Source organism: Macaca thibetana, chromosome 11 (genome assembly GCF_024542745.1).
Source record: "Macaca thibetana thibetana isolate TM-01 chromosome 11, ASM2454274v1, whole genome shotgun sequence".
Taxonomy (NCBI): Eukaryota; Metazoa; Chordata; class Mammalia; order Primates; family Cercopithecidae; genus Macaca; species Macaca thibetana.
Genome location: NC_065588.1, coordinates 47050863 through 47064197, shown reverse-complemented (window position 1 = coordinate 47064197; position 13335 = coordinate 47050863). Strand labels below are relative to the sequence as shown.

The following is a 13335-nucleotide window of genomic DNA, read 5'->3' as shown; positions in this document are numbered from 1 at the left end:
GATCATCAGTATAGTCAATGAGACAATGGTCACTACCAAATGATGGGTTAGATGAGTATCATTCACCTCCCAACACACAGTAGGCCTCCCCACAAAAGCTTTATATTCATTCTAGTTTACAAAAGCGAGTCATGCCTTGAAACAGAAATAAAACATCACCAGATGCTCATCCTGGTTTACATAATATTTCAAATTCTTTTCTGAAATAATCTGCATATCCTTAGAAATAATTTGATGTAAACTGATCACACTGAAAGGGAGGAAAACAATATTTTTAATTACAAGACTGAAAATCAGAAGGCTACTTCTGTTCTAAGCTTTTTTTTTTTTTTTTTTTTTTTTTTTTTTTTTTACAAACAAACAAAAAAAAGACAGAGTCTCGCTCTGTTGCCCAGGCTGGAGTGCAGTGGTGTGATCTCGGCTCACTGCAACCTCTGTCTCCCGGGTTAGAGTAATTCTCGCTTCAGCCTCCCAAGTAGCTGGGACTACAGGTGCGTGTCACCACATTTGGCTCATTTTTGTATTTTTAATAGAGACAGGGTTTTGCCATGTTGTCTGGGCTGGTCTCAAATTCCTGGCCTCAGGTGATCCACCTGTCTCAGCCTCCCAAAGTGTTGGGATTACAGGCATGAGCCACCGTGCCCGGCCAGCTTTTTAAAAAATTTACAAATATCTTCAGAAATGTTCTAAACTTTTTCTGAAAAACCATTCACATAGGTGGTATCAGACACTTGAGGAAACTGCAAAGCAAAAGCATGACTCAAATGATTGAACATTCCATAATGCTGTAATTTAGTGAAAACAAACACTAAAATGGAAATTATCTGTATGAACATGTGGCTGTATTCATAGATGTTAAACAAACATACAAAGATTTGGCCAGCTAAACGCTTTCTTTAAGGGTTATATGAATGAAATGTATATATAGCTTCTGAGGTGAATGTTAAAACAATTTTGGCAAAAACAAAAAATGCTTTTCTTTTCCTATTCCCTCCCCTCCACTACCCTTAGAAATTCTTATTTTAGATTATGAGATAAGCAAAAGGAAAATTATGTTATTTTAAATAGCTATGTTATTTTATATACAATTTATTCAGAGGGGCATCCAAAGTTTAAACTATGTCAACCTGTGTAATTCTTTAAATAAAACCTTGTTTTTCCTCAAAGATTATTTTCTATCTAGGTCTATGGACACTGTGCTCCACTTGCAAAGGAGAAAAGGAATCTGTTTGAATAAACTAGTACAAAATCTCATAGCCCAGGGTTGACCCCATTTTTCCTTGAAGTTATTTTAAAAAGAAAAATTTTAGCTGGTATGCAAAATTAAATGGAAAAGTACTCATTCTTTGTTCATTACAGAATTTTGTGCCTATTATAATCAAGAAGCAGGATAGAATAAAGATTTAACAAGTAATCAGTTTCAATTGTTAGATAAAACCATCTGATTTTCACCATACATCATTAATACTGACCAAATGTTTTTCTAAAATCCTCTTGTAATGTTAAAACATCTATGGATGTGCAAAGTCTCTCTTCTTTTTTTTTTTTTTTTTTTTTTTTTTTTTTTTTTTTTGTTTGTTTGTTTGTTTGTTTTTTTTGAGACGGAGTCTGGCTCTGTCGCCCAGCCTGGAGTGCAGTGGCCGGATCTCAGCTCACTGCAAGCTCCGCCTCCCGGGTTCACGCCATTCTCCTGCCTCAGCCTCCCGAGTAGCTGGGACTACAGGCGCCGCCACCTCGCCCGGCTAATTTTTTTTTTGTATTTTTTTAGTAGAGACGGGGTTTCACCGGGTTAGCCAAGATGGTCTTGATCTCTTGACCTCGTGATCCGCCCGTCTCGGCCTCCCAAAGTGCTGAGATTACAGGCTTGAGCCACCGCGCCCGGCCAAAGTCTCTCTTCTTTTTGCTGCCTTTTAAATATTAGCTGACTTGCAAATATCGCTTTAGCAAATGAAAATATTTGGCAATAGCTTTACTTAGAACTTAGGATCCTTTTAAATTATTGAAAAAAATCTACTGAAACATAATGGCCAGCAACTGCTAAGTATCTAGATAAAAACGCTACCCATGATATTCTGAAGAACTCTCGGAGAGAAGGATCTGGAATCTTGCAGACTCACCATATGTAAGAGTGTAAACTGGTTTCCCTGTCATGTCCAGTGCAGTCAGACAGGAGCATTTTGCTTGAGTGGTACCCCAGCGCTGCAGGGCAGATTCAAGAGCAGGAGGCCAGTTACAGATGACTCCTAAAGGCTCTCCTTTCACAGGGGTCATCTGCCGTCCCTCCGGCTTGGGCTGGTTAGGGTCTGGCTGAGGTACTGCACCAGGAAAAGACCAGTGGGTGAAATGAGTACAAATACCAGTGAACACAACTTAGGTCTCTAATCTCAACTGCATCTTCCTTTTCATTTCATATTTATCTGGTTTAAACTCACTTTGAGAAAGGACATGGTTAGAAATGGTGGTCCACAAACTGGGCCTTAAGTCAATTTTCCACTTAAATGTGAAATCATATTCAATATATTCTATGCAATGAACAAATCCTGACCCTGACAAAGGAAATCACTGCATATATAGAATAGCACAAAATATACATTTTTTGTAGCAATTTCACAATTTTTGGCAAATTTGTTTTTAAATCTTTACAGTTTGTGTCCAGTGTGAGACAGCCAGGTTCTACTATACCAGATTATGTTTAATGAGAAAGCATTACACTGTGAGTCAGAAAGCCCAAGTTTACATTGACTTTTTACTAGCATTACCCTAGGCAAATTGATTTACCTGAGCTTGGCTTTCCTCATCTGTAAAATGGAGATAGTAACAGTTATACCTCAGGGTCATTACTTCACTCCAACAGGTAATGGGCATAAACCACAATATCCCATGTCTCCACACCTCTGCACTCATCTCCTATGGCCAATCCCTTTGCCTCCTGGTGAACTCTTCCTCATCATTTTCAGGACTCGGCTGAAACAGCACATTCTCTGGGAACAATTCCCAACTACTCCCTGAGGAGACTATTGCTTCCTTAGTGCTCCCACGTTGCCCTTAGGAAAGCACTGAGGATCCTCAAGGACTCCTTTTAGTGTACAAGTTTTCCCCCACAAAGGCTGATGGCTTCTTGAGGAAAGGGGTGGCTCTTACTCCCCTTACTGCCTATAGTGTCTAATACTTCAAGGTTGTTCAATAATGTCAGCTGAATTGAATTTGGGTGTGTGTTTAGGGGGGAGCTAATTATTAACATGCTTATTCCAGAGATTGGGGGTGAATATTTCATATCCTTTTACAGATAAAACAAAAATCCTCTTAATTTTTCTAAAATGAACAAGCATTATTCAAACAATAAAAATCAAAAAAAGAATCCTACATTTTGTTTTCTCCCCGAGACGGAGTCTTGCTCTGTCGCCCACGCTGGAGTGCAGAGGAGCAATCTTGGCTCACTGCAACCTCTGCCTCCTGGGTTCAAGCAATTCTCCTGCCTCAGTCTCCCAAGTAGCTGGGATTATAAGTGCCCGCCACCATGCCTGGCTAATTTTTGTATTTTTAGCAGACGGGGTTTCACCATGTTGGCCAGGCTGGTCTTGAACTCCTGACCTTAGGTGATCCACTCGCCTCGGCCTCCCAGAGTGCTGGGATTACAGGTGTGAGTCACTGCACCCGGTCAAATCCTGCATTTTCGTAGCAGGAAAGATAATTTACACGTGCAACAAAAAGTCAAGTATTTACTGAGTGCCAATTATGTTCACAGGATATGATAAACATTGAGAAAATAAATGCTGCACACATAATTCTTTGAACAAACATTATGCCTAGTAAGTGCCTGGTGTAAGGAATATGGAATCTGAGTTCTTGTGGAGTATCCAGAGTGCACCAGGGGACACAAACACACACAGACTCAGCGCTAAGGCTAGGAAAACATGAGCAGTGCGTGACAGACGCATGGACAAGGAGGGCAGAAGTGGGGCACGTCTCCACCTGGAGGAGGAAATGTCTGAGCTGAGTCTTAAAGGATGAGCAGGAATTAGCCAGGTGAACAAGAGAGGAGGAAAAGAGGCACGAAAGGGAGAAGGGACAGAATGAGCAACAAATCTTAGATGGGCAAATGAAATATGAAATAAATGATATTTTATATAGCTCAATGACAAATCTGGGGATTGTACTTAAGATGCCTTGATTCATTTTTCTACTAACATAAAATTCATGAAATAGTTTCACTCCCCAATTTGCTGCCTTAGGGTAAATAATAAATGTTTCAACTGTCCTTCTGCTTTGTATATTCCCAGACCCTAAACCACCAGATTAACTAAAAAAAAAAAAAAAAAAAAACACGAGTGTTTCTAAATAAGTATTTTATTTGTTTGGACAGACTATGTATAGAGTAGGCATTGTTTCTGGCCATGAAAGCTGACATTATCACCATTGTCCATTAGGCTTCAATGCAGATTCTGGGGCATGCTCTTTCAGATTTCCAAAGACATACTGGTATTTTTCTTTTCCAAATGTAACAATTACTCAAACAAGCAACTACTGCCCATTTATATTGGTAATTAATGGAAAGTTGTTAGTTCTAATCTGCCAATGCAATTTTTTCAGGTAAGATTCCTGTTAAACCCTGACCTTCACGTGCCTGGTCAATACCAATGCTAGAAACACTGGAGAGGCTTTTGCTGGCATGGGCATCTTGAACATCAGTACATCATGAAAGACATCCACCATTCAATGAGTTTAGTGATTCCTAAAGAAACATATACTCATCTTAACCTCATATGTCAGGTTGCTTTCTGCGGCATAAATTGGGCTAAGACCAGATCTAGTCTACCAATGTACCTCATTCTATTAACAAGCTGATGTGATCAAAACCTATTACTATTAGTCTCAGGACATAAAAACAGACTACAAAGCTACCAAGGCTTAGCTCTTTCAACAAAAGCTTTTCTTAGGTAGATCTATTTGTCTAGATCTATTGTCATCATTCTATACTTATCAAATGGCCATTCTCATTTTATCCATACTCACACCCATTCCCCTTCCCTATTAAATCCTAGATATATGATTTCATCCATAATTTAAAAATTACTGAATGAATAAATCACTGTTAACTTCCTCTGTGAAGCCTTTCCTAACCCAGATGGAACTGATTTCTTCCCTTCTCAGAAGTGCTTATATTGGCTGATAGATCCTTAATACTTAGCTATTCACATGGATATATTTTAGCACCTGTCTAAACTGTAAACATGAAGGAAATAACTGTATTTTTATAAATCTTTGAAACTTTTCACCATCGAACACGCCGTCTTGTAGAAAGCAGAAATATATGTAGCGATTGGTTGATTCACAAAAGGACTACATTATATGAAAAAAAGAGTAGGCAAACTTTTGAGGTTGAATTTGATATCCACATCCAAGAAAATGCCAAATATAAATAACTCATAAAATCATGTATTTGGGATAGTTCCTAATTTCAAAGAGTTTATTTCCAAAGACAGTTATATGTTTCATGGTTATCTCTTTGCCTTTCTTCCCTCTTCCTCCCTCCCTCCTTAATTTTCATCTAAGATCTAAAATACAGATGATCATTAGGGAAAAAAGCAGAGAATGATGAACTCTTTGAACCAAGAATTGTGTCTTGTTCATTCTTTAATCCTATAGTACCTGACACATAGTAACTGCTTAAGATAAATTTATTTAATGAATATATGTTTTTGGTATTTTTACTACTACCTTCCACAATTTCTTCAGAGTCATCTACAAAAAATTCCTTTAAGGGAGGCCTTTTGGGTCGTTTCAGAGTGTTCAGAAGCTGCTGGATTTTTGTAGATACTCTGCTACTGACAGGAACACCTATAAGGGAAAAAATGGTAAGTTAAAATTCGTTGACTGTAAGGATATTTTAGTTCCTCAGTTCCCTCAGGAGCTTTCATTTCTAAGGCCATTTGGCCTTTGTCCACAGTTTCCTTCTCTTTCGAGGAGACCAAATATGCACACAATAAGTTTTATGACAATAGAGAACAAATATGGTACTATTATTAATACATGGCTTAAGGATTTCACCTAATCTTCCTTTTCTGTTATTCTTTTTTTTTTTTTTTGAGATGGAGTCTCACTCTGTCTCCCCAGGCTGGAGTGCAGTGGCATGATCTCTGCTCACTGCGAGCTCCGCCTAATTTTTTGTATTTTTAGTAGAGATGCGGTTTCACCACGTTAGCCAGGATGGTCTCGATCTCCTGACCTCACGATCCACCTGCCTCGGCCTCCCAAAGTGCTGGGATTACAGGCGTAAGCCACTGCGCCCGGCCCTCTGTTATTCTTTTCTTTTTCCACATTCAGGTTTTTGTTCAAAGTATCTTCTGGAAGTATCCACTAAGTTCGATTAAGTGGCAATACTGCCACTGTGCAGATGATGGAAAAAAGGTACCCAGGATTAGTTATTAGTGGGCCAAGTACAGTGTAGTTCTGCAACTGCTGGGCTAGTTAGGAGCTATTGTTCATAATTTGAATTTTTCTAGTTTAGTTTACACTACAATTGAGCTACCAAAAACAACTCCTTACCGTCAGCTGTATCCATAAGGCTGGACCTGTTGGATCCTTTGTGCATGCCTTTAACTATCCCCGAGGGGGGCAGGTCAATGTTTGCTGGGCGAATTGAGGAAGATGAGGAGGAGGAAGAGGTAGTTGTAGTGACATCAGGAGGAGCAGAGAAATTCTCTGAGAGGAGTAAACAAAATTTAGACTTATATTAGCAGCAAAACTAAGAACCTTTAAATCTTTGGGGTTTTGTTTTTTAACAAGGAAGAAAAGTACATAAATAGGGGTACTGGCTCTTGTAAAACAACCTTTAAAAATCAGATTCTACTAGCAAGACACAAAGGGAGAACAATAAGTAAAGTCAGGGTATATCAGCTTTACAAAATTATTATTTTGTAAGACTTGAGTAGCCTTAGTAAGATCAAATCACACATTCAGCATTTCTCAAAACATCATTTTCTACACAGAAAGGCTGGTAGAAATCCAGTGTTATAGAATAATCATAATAAAACTTGCAGGGACCTCAAAATGGAACCAAATAAGATCATAACTGGCTACTAATATTGTAGTCTTTTGAACATTTCTTGATGATAGTTTATCTAGAATGTTTCCCCTTCTACCAAAGACCAAACTCATATCTTGAAAGTGGGTCAGACTGCACAAGTTTCCAGATGAAAAAAAAACCTAGATAAAGTTCACTTTTAACTTTTATACAATAATCCATAGGTAATTTGGATCTCCTTGACAGACAAGGTTTTTCCCTTGCTCCAAGTAGAGACTAAATAGTGTTATTCTACTCTACTGCACATAGGGATTCTTTTTATTTTTGAGACAGGGTCTCTCGCTGTTGCCCAGCCAGGAATGCAGTGGTGCAATCACAGCTCACTACAGCCTCAACCTCCTGGGCTCAAGTGAGCCTCCCACCTCAGCCTCCCAAGTATGGGGACCACAGGTTCACACCACCACACCCAGCTAATACTTGTATTTTTAGCAGAGATGGAGTCTTGCCATGCTGCCGAGGCTGGTCTCGAACTCCTGGGCTCAAGCGATCCTCCCACCAATGCCTCCCAAAGTGCTGGGATTACAGGCATGTGCCACCACACCAGGTCTCAAGATTCTTAATATGGAGAAACTGAATGAGTAACCTGGAAAAGATCCCTGTGCAACAGGGGCATGTAACAACAACAAAAAACACCACATAGTTTTTAGTGGCTTTTTGTGATTCTTGTAAGTCATATATTTTCCTCCCTCTAATTTCCTTCTTCTTACTTCTCCAGATGTTTTCTTCTAAGTTTTTTGTAAAACTAAAAAAGGAAAAAAGCATAATACAAACAATTTCTAAAATAGATTTGGGGGTAAGGTCTCTATGCCCCTTAAGTCTATAATTACTAGTCGAATAGTCTTTAAAGTTTTAAGTATACTAACATATATTCTAGTATACCTTTCTGTAGGATAATGTGGTAACAAAAAGCATTAAAACAGACATTTTTATTTGGTCCAGCAATTCAAACTTATAGGAATACAACCTAAGGAAATAATCAGACAAATGCACAAAGTTGTGTGTTCCAGCATGTTCAATCCAACAGTTTTTATAATAGCAAAAAATTGGATACTATTTAATAGAGGAACAGCCAAATAAACCAGGGACCAAATAAACCTGACCTCATGATCCTCGGCCTCCCAAAGTGCTGGGATTACAGGCGTAAGCCACTGCGCCCGGCCCTCTGTTATTCTTTTCTTTTTCCACATTCAGGTTTTTGTTCAAAGTATCTTCTGGAAGTATCCACTAAGTTCGATTAAGTGGCAATACTGCCACTGTCACACAATAGTGTATACTGAAACCATAAAAATAATAGTGTAATGGTAATGATATAAAAGATGTTCATCACATACTGCTAAGAAAAGCAGGCTATTAACATTATGTTTAGGACAGTTCATTTTTGTAAAGTCAAAACCAAAATCTTACATATGTAAGTAAAATCTAGAAGAATATACACTACAGTAACAACACTAAAGTATTACCCATGGGAGGTAGGATTATAGTTATTTTACTTTTCTTTTACTTATATTTTTGAATTTTTCTATTAGGAACATTAATTACTACTGTTAAGACAAACATCCAAAAAGCAATAATGTGGATAAAATGGTTTCTGTGAGTAACTGAACCAATCACTTTTCACAGAGTAGTAGAAGCAATTAAAAATATAAGGTTGGATGAAACCTCTTGTTAACAAAAATTCAGGTAAAAGTTAACTGGGTATTAGGATAATATATTTAACAAGTAATAATGGTCTTTTTTAGACAGATGTGGAAATAAAACCTCAGTAACCATGGCTCTGTTGCTCCATGACTGGAGAGGTGGTGAATACGCAAATCTTTGTAGCTGCTTCAGGAAGCTCAGGAAATGGCAGGGCAGGGCAGGGCAGGGCAGAGCTAAGCGTGCAGGACAAGTCATCAGCTGTTGGCATGTGGGTTTCTAAGGAGGGCAATCATACCCTCAAGGTAGCTATTTCTTTAAAAATTATAGTCTTGAATTGAAATTTTTCCAAGTCTTTCTTTTTTTAGAAATCAGTTAACAGAATAAAGATATATTAGGTGATACAGACAGGTCACTAAGATGAACATTAAGACACCAAACTGCACTGATTGCCGAGAAAAAAAGGGAAAGATATCACAGACACATAATGTTAACACATATTACTTGATGTAATTTGTAACAACCAATTAAGCAAAAACAGATCTGAGCTGTACCTTTATCTGCAGATGTCACAACTCTTTAAAAAACACACACACACAAAACATAAAGCAGGAGCAAGCAAAAGCTACACTCTATACAGTAGCATCTGCAGTGTATCGATAGCAGCTCACAGGGTACCAATATCCTCAGCCTGCACACTTCAGTGTAGCAATATCACAGCAGCAAGGACAACAAATCCAGTCAAGACAAAAGGCCTCACTGATAATGGTTCAGCATAGATTTTGCTCTGGTTTAGTGTTTTTGGTTTAACAGAATATAGATAACAATCCTGGGAAAAATCTAAGATGTTACATATTTTAACCTTTGAATAGATCGAATATTGTTCAGCTGGGATAATTCCACACTGAGACTGGTGTTATATCTTGCAGCTTGAGTATTGCTTATGGAAATAGCTATGGCTTCAGGTGGGCAAAACTACGCACCAATAATGCAGGTGATACCTATTATTCCTGTGACAAATGTATTGCTGGTGTTTCCTTCTTTGCCTCATTAACTGTCATGTTCTCTCTAATTCTTTTTTTTAGGCCATACTGAAAAACCTAACACAAACCATAAACTATTTCCTGGATACTGGGAGCCAAATGGAATGTAATTTAGACTTCTTGGGTAGATCCAGCTCCTACCTATTCGAGTATTGGCAAATACATCAGCTAGAGACCCACTGGTTCCTTTGACCTCTCCGTGGGACAGCGTAGAAGATGCGGATGAAGAAGTGGACGATCCCTGAATTGAACGGTTGATCCAGGACTCAGCATTCTGTAAGCTCTGTTGCAAGGCAGCAGAGAGCGCAGCTTGGCGTCTCAGAGAGCCCTCATCCTCAGAGGCCGAAGATGTGTCTGTGTGGAATTAGAAAAAAAGAAGTTCTCGATCCTACCTAGAACAGAGACTTTTCAGTTTTTGCTCATTGGTCACACATTCAGTTTCGACACCAGCAAAACATTCTCATTCTTAAGCTAGATTAATATGTAAAGTTTCTCAGGAATCTCAAGGAAACGTCTATGGACCAAAGCCTACAAAAATAAAATAGCCTAACCCCACAGGTAATTTTTAATTGTTTTCTTTTAAACTCTTTCAAAACATTTAAACTTCATTCCCTGCTTTTCTGCTGTAAGCTTAATCAGTATCTAAATTTTTCTAGTCCATCTACTTATGTTCAAATAATACTGAAGTACTTATATGTCTTCCTGAATCTCTACTTGTGATATGATGCTACATTGATTTTGACAAAGTATTTATTCGTCTCTAAGGAAATGATCTTGACAGGGAGACATAAAAACTTAATTCCTGCTAAAAATGTATGTCTCAGGTCGGGCATGGTGGCTCATGCCTGTAATCCCAGCACTTTGGGAGGCTGAGGCAGGCAGATCACCTGAGGTCAGGAGTTCGAGACCAGCCTGGCCAACAAGGTGAAACCCCATCTCTACTAAAAATACAAAAAATTAGCTAGGCACAGTGGTGAGTGCCTGTAATCCCAGCTACTTGGGAGGCTGAAGCAGGAGAATTGTTTGAACCTCGGAGGCAGAGGTTTCGGTGAGCCACGATTGCACCACTGCACTCTAGCCTAGGCAACAGAGCGAGACTCCATCTCAAAAACAAAAAACAAAAAACAAATGTGCCAAACAGTGAGCTAGGTGCTGGGGAATGAAGTGGTGTAAACAATCCTTAGCCTGGAGGTATTCATGGCCTTAGTAGAAAAGGCAGCCAGTCAGGGGGCATAGGTAAGCTTTCCATGCATGACAGGAAAAGGCACAGCATCAGGATTTCTTTCCTTAATTTTCAGCTGGAGAAGAATTGTGAGAAATCCACTGATGTCTGTATTCAGTTTGGCTCTGACTTCAGGGAAATAGGCCTAAATTAGAAAAGCGTGCGGGGGGGTGGGAAACTCAACCAAATACAGGGAAGCAAAAGCCAGGGAAAACAGAAGTCAGGAATTTATTCCAGGGTTGTAAGCTTATGAAGCACACAGTTAAAGAGGGCATTTGGTCTAATGTGAGATAAATCTTTCTAAATGATTTCTGGGTGTTATGATTTACAATTTGTGGACTGAATTTCATTCAGTTTTTAAAAATTAAACATTCTGTGGTTAGTACTGCAGAATCCTTTCCTCTAACTCAGGTGACACCGTAGGTTCATGTTCTGCTTTGGTTCAAAGAGCCAAACACATAACTAATGGGGCTGGAAAACTGCTGACACCTCACAATGAGAACCTGAACCACAAAAAACTCATCTAATCCAGAAGTCAAATTCTGCAGGCCCAGAGCAAGAGAGAAAGTTAAAATAATGGGCTGGATGCAGTGGCTCAGGCCTGTAATCCCAGTACTTTGGGAGGCCGAGGTGGATGGATCACTTGAGGTCAGGAGTTCAAGACCAGCCTGGCCAACATGGTGAAACCCCCGTCTTTACTAAAAATACAAAAATTAGCCGGGCATGGTGGTGTGCACCTGTAATCCCAGCTACTCGGGAGGCTGAAGCACACGAGAATCACTTGAGCCCAGGAGGCAGAGGTTGCAGTGAGTAGAGATAGCACCACTGCCCTATAGCCTGGGAGGCAGAGTGAGACTCCATCTCAAAAACAAAAAATACCCAGAGAGTTATATAATGACTATGCCCTTGCTTCTTGTTCTGTACTACCTCCAACTTATTATTTCATATTGAGGGAGGTCTGAGGCCTGAGACGGATTGTTTTTGCTTTTTAAAAAGTACTAATCACAATATGTGCCAGGAACTATGTCAAGTCCTGGGGGTTTGAAGTGTATGAGTGCTTATGACACAGTAAGTGCCCTAAAAAGGCTTACAGGAGACACAGAAGCCCACAGATAATTTCAAAAGATAAAACAGATGCTAAGAAATGGGAGTTATCAAAGCCTTTCACAGGATGGGGACCAACCTGAGTCAGGGATTTCAAGTACTTCTTTGTACATAGACCAAAGACTTTAAAGAGTAAGGCAAAAAAATTAGGGTGGAGAGATAAACATTGACCAGATCCCAAAGAGATAAAGTGATGAGGTCCATAAAGAAGAATGAGATCTAACATGTAGGCAAAAAAATGAGGGTGGAGAGATAAACAGTGACCAGATCCCAAAGAGATAAAGTGATGAGGTCCATAAAGAAGAATGAGATCTAACATGTAAAAGGGGGGTGATTAAAAGAAAATTTCAAGAAAAAAAGAAATAATCGTATCTGTAACCCTTTAAGGAAAAGCATTTTGTGTAATTTGCAGAAAATATTCTAACATTTCAACTGTACCCCAGGAGGCAAATGTTCCTGTCTCAGCAAACATGTTAAAAAAAAAAAAAGGAGAAAGTCGGGATAGGGCCCACAGGACAGGTGAATTTGACCTTAAGAATAAAGTATTTTCAAGGTAACTTATCTCGAGATTCCACAATCTCCATTGGATTTGCAGGCTGCTTTTACTGTATCATGTATTTTAATTTGTTTAAGTTTAAAATCAGAATAACTCAATTTTCAAAAGACAGTAAAACCAGTATTTTCATGATTAGGTTTATGTAAAATTGGTTTCATTATGTTTCTTTTTTTAAAAATTTTTTAATTTTTAAATTTTTTTTGAGAGGGAGTCTTACTCTGTTGCCCAGGCTGGAGTGCAGTGGCATGATCTCGGCTCACTGCAAGCTCTGCCTCCTGGGTTCACACCATTCTCCTGCCTCAGCCTCCCAAGTAGCTGGGGCTACAGGTGCCCGCCACCACACCTGGCTAATTTTTTCTATTTTTAGTAGAGACGAGGTTTCACCGTGTTAGCCAGGATGGTCTCAATCTCCTGACCTCGTGATCCGCCCACCTCGGCCTTCCAAAGTGCTGGGATTACAGGCATGAGCCACTGCGCCCGGCCTTCATTATGTTTCTATATTGGATCAATCATGCAATTAGGTATATTGTTTCAATTCAATTACCCTGTTTGTCTGCCAGTCCTCAGTGTTTAATGACTTACAACTATGGGGCAGCTTAGCATAGTGGAAAAAACATGGCTTTGGTATCAGTCTTCCATTCAAAGTCTGGGATGCACCTCTTACTAGCTATGTGACTTGGGGATAAAATTA

The 13335-nt window shown here is 39.2% G+C and overlaps 1 protein-coding gene across 5 annotated transcripts in view; it reads right to left on the bottom strand.

Moving 5' to 3' along the window:
• Positions 1 to 13335, bottom strand: part of DIP2B (disco interacting protein 2 homolog B) — a 255922-nt gene that overhangs the window by 67915 nt on the left and 174672 nt on the right. For 2 of the 5 annotated variants that reach the window (XM_050748648.1, XM_050748650.1), the window contains exons 5-8: positions 9904 to 10116; positions 6547 to 6702; positions 5716 to 5838; positions 2118 to 2315 (exon numbers count right to left, since the gene is read on the bottom strand). In XM_050748648.1, the coding sequence (XP_050604605.1) occupies positions 2118 to 2315; positions 5716 to 5838; positions 6547 to 6702; positions 9904 to 10116 (690 nt within the window). The remainder of the gene's footprint in view (positions 1 to 2117; positions 2316 to 5715; positions 5839 to 6546; positions 6703 to 9903; positions 10117 to 13335) is intronic. The other 3 variants (XM_050748649.1, XM_050748652.1, XM_050748653.1) reach the window with 3 other exon arrangements.